Source organism: Oculina patagonica, unplaced genomic scaffold (assembly GCF_052425735.1).
Source record: "Oculina patagonica isolate OP01 unplaced genomic scaffold, crgOcupat unplaced1500, whole genome shotgun sequence".
In the NCBI taxonomy this organism is placed as follows: Eukaryota; Metazoa; Cnidaria; class Anthozoa; order Scleractinia; family Oculinidae; genus Oculina; species Oculina patagonica.
In genome coordinates this window covers 1,407-4,425 of record NW_027557520.1, presented here as the reverse complement: position 1 = coordinate 4,425, position 3,019 = coordinate 1,407, and the positions used below count along the sequence as shown (strand labels likewise).

The 3,019-nt window shown below is 40.9% G+C and overlaps 1 protein-coding gene across 1 annotated transcript; it reads left to right on the top strand.

The window, feature by feature from the left end:
* Positions 1-1,129: 1,129 nt before the first annotated feature.
* On the top strand, positions 1,130-2,662 carry LOC144639933 (uncharacterized; the record flags this gene model as incomplete). The annotated part of the gene is made up of 2 exons (XM_078499197.1): positions 1,130-1,258; positions 2,051-2,662. Coding segments are annotated over 2 exons (680 nt in total), but the record flags the coding sequence as incomplete, so codon positions are not given.
* Positions 2,663-3,019: the final 357 nt, after the last annotated feature.

The following is a 3,019-nucleotide window of genomic DNA, read 5'->3' as shown; positions in this document are numbered from 1 at the left end:
GGGGGGGGGGGGTACTCCCATAGATTTCGGATAGGGGTGTGCCGCCAAGGTTCTTAAACCCTATAGCGGCTAACCGCGCACGGCCAAACACAAATCTTTATAAAATCGCTTTAATAATACTTGAACGGGTATTTCAGTTTTAAGATACCTTTTTTTTGTTTATCTGGGCGTTTATTAAAGCTGATAGAATATAGGTACCCTATCCGAGGATCAAATATAATAAGATACTGCAATATCACAGCGACAAACCGATGAGTGGTGCCGGATCTATTGAAGACCTAAGGATCACACCAGGAACAAAATGCCAAAAGGACCCAAAATGATACCCTATTTAAGGACCGAGAACCTCAAAAAACCATACCCTAACGGGCGGCACATACCTATATAGCCCATTTCTGGGAGTACCCCACCCCTCCCCCCCCCCCCCCGGGGCGTGGTTATAGATTTTGCTCGGTTGATGTTTGTCAGCAAAGTAAAACTGCTTCGGGGAAACAGCCGGCATAAGCAGTTGCATTACGCATCGGAATGAGACGATATCGATGAGTAATGAATGAAATCAATGACTAATCAATGCAATGAATGACTAATCGATGCAATCGATGACTAATCAATAACCAACAATTTTGTGGCCTATCGATTAGTCATCGATTACTCATTGATCATCGGCAATAATCAATGACTAATCAACTGATTACCTATCGATTACCTATTGATTACTCATTTATTTCATTGATGTCATTGATGTCATCGATTAGATCTGCCTGGTTATTAAAGACAAAGACATTACATCATACCAATTGTTGTTAATAAAACAAGATCGTGTGCTTGTAAATTGGAGTAGTTGCTTCTTTGACTAGTGAATCTGTTTTTTTTTTTTTTTTTTTTTACTTTTCGAAAAAAAAAATGGGTCGGGTCGGTCGGGCGATGGGAAACTAAACATTGTAATGGGATGGCCATAACGTTTAAGTTAAAAGCAATGCAATTCTGTTGTTTAATTTTAAGTGTTAAAACACTTTAAATTATTTGTTTTCTCATATTATTCATTATTCATACTCGCATCAAATGTTTGCAGTAAAGGAATTTTTAGCTTATTAAAAAGGTCAGTTTTGTTTAATCTTTTTTCGTATAGAAATCAGTTCAAGTGTGTTCCGCTCCTGTAGACATGTGCATCCTTCAAATGGTGATGGAGAATATTTGATCGATCCAACATTGTCAGGAAACCCGTTCACTGTTTACTGTGATATGAGCACTGATGGAGGTGAATACCTACAGCAGACTGAAGGCATTATGACGTTAGAAATTCCACTACCATACATTAAAACCACATACAGATAAGAATTAGTTCGAATTGTAGTTTTCACTTGCACTTGTGTGATATGCGGTGGTCTTAGTATTACGATTAAAATCGCATAGCTCAAAGAATACTCGCACTCTGATTGGCTACCGATGCGAATGCTTTAGTGTGGAAGTGAGGATTTGCCCGATATTGCGCCGGCTTTACAAGATTGTTTGTTTACTCTTTTCATCGCAAATTAAACAAAACAGTGCAAAAGGAAAACTTCACGGATTTCCCGTGGTGTCGTCAAAACTACTCGAGAATCACTTAAACAAATTGGATAGCTTTTCCGAGTCATTTACTGTCTACTTCAAGCTAGTTTTAGTCACTGAGTGAAATTTCTTTTAAGGCGAACGATATTTGGCGGCTTGTTTTTATATTAACCACAGTGTTCTCTTTTTTGGCCCCGAGTTTTGAAACGTTTGCTTGTAAGACTGACTTTTGGACTATAAATTTTGATCACGCGCGAGAATCACACTACGCAGTGACGTCGTCTACATATCTGTACTTTAACAGATGACAGACATAAACCAATCATAACACGCGCAGCACATCGGTTATTGTATAAATACTCATAGCAGTCATTTAAGAGTGTAGTGTTGCTGTTTATTGCAACAGATCGTGTAGTATTTTGGCAACCCACAGCGAGTCAGATAGTCAGATACATTGACAAGCCGGCAAAATATCACTATTTCTGTCAATTTTCAACCCTAGGTGGCTGGACCGCCGTTCAGATGATCTCATTCACAGAATCATATCTCCGTTTGGAAGATACATGGAACGACTTTAAGAATTTTTCAAACTACGGTGACCATCGCCAATTATTAAAATCGACGGCTATGCTGCAGTTACGAAATGACATGGGCTTCAATCAACTGCGATTTTACTGCCACAAGAAGAAAGTCGGCACCGTGTTCCACATTATGACCAATATCAATCCCCTGGGGGAGGCAGTGGTGGAGCACTTAATCGACGACAACCTGGCATCAACTCGTCCCCAGGCATGTGGCTCGTACACGGTTCTCCCGGATGATAACTCTACAATGTCTGAAGACTGCAGCAAGTTGGGTTGGAATGGTACGCATGCAGATGGAAAGTGGTCAGCTTACTGGGCCACTGGGAAAAAACGTATACTACAGGCGGTTACAAGACGTGAGGATTATCATAGATTCTTTTCAGCTCCAAAGCGACGTGATTGTGATGACTGGGAAAGCGGAGAGGATTCTCTTTCTCCCAGAGATACCTGGGCTGTGTTTGTGCGCTGAGATCATGATTAGCTGGAGTTCACTTTCCACAAAATTGACTTTAATAATAAAGTACTTTTCGCTTGTCTCACGACGTAGTGTCACTTGTGATGTAGATCGCGACGTTTCGAGTTCACACTGATAGTCTTCATCAGGCGATAAGGTCGACTGGTTAGGTGTAACCTTATAAAGCACGCTGCTTCGCTGTGATTGGTTGGTTTTCAACAGCTGTGATTGGTGCATTTCGATCCTCGCTGTTCTGGTGTGTTGTTGTTCCCTCAGGGGTCCGCTGTCGTTCAGTTCTCCTGGTGTTGTGTTTTTTGATCATGGACATCCATGCTTCGGCAATTTCAATTCCACTATCCCTGTTGAAATTGTTAGGGTGAAGTTGACGGTTAGATACCCACTGATCTGATAAACATTTCAGACTACAACATTC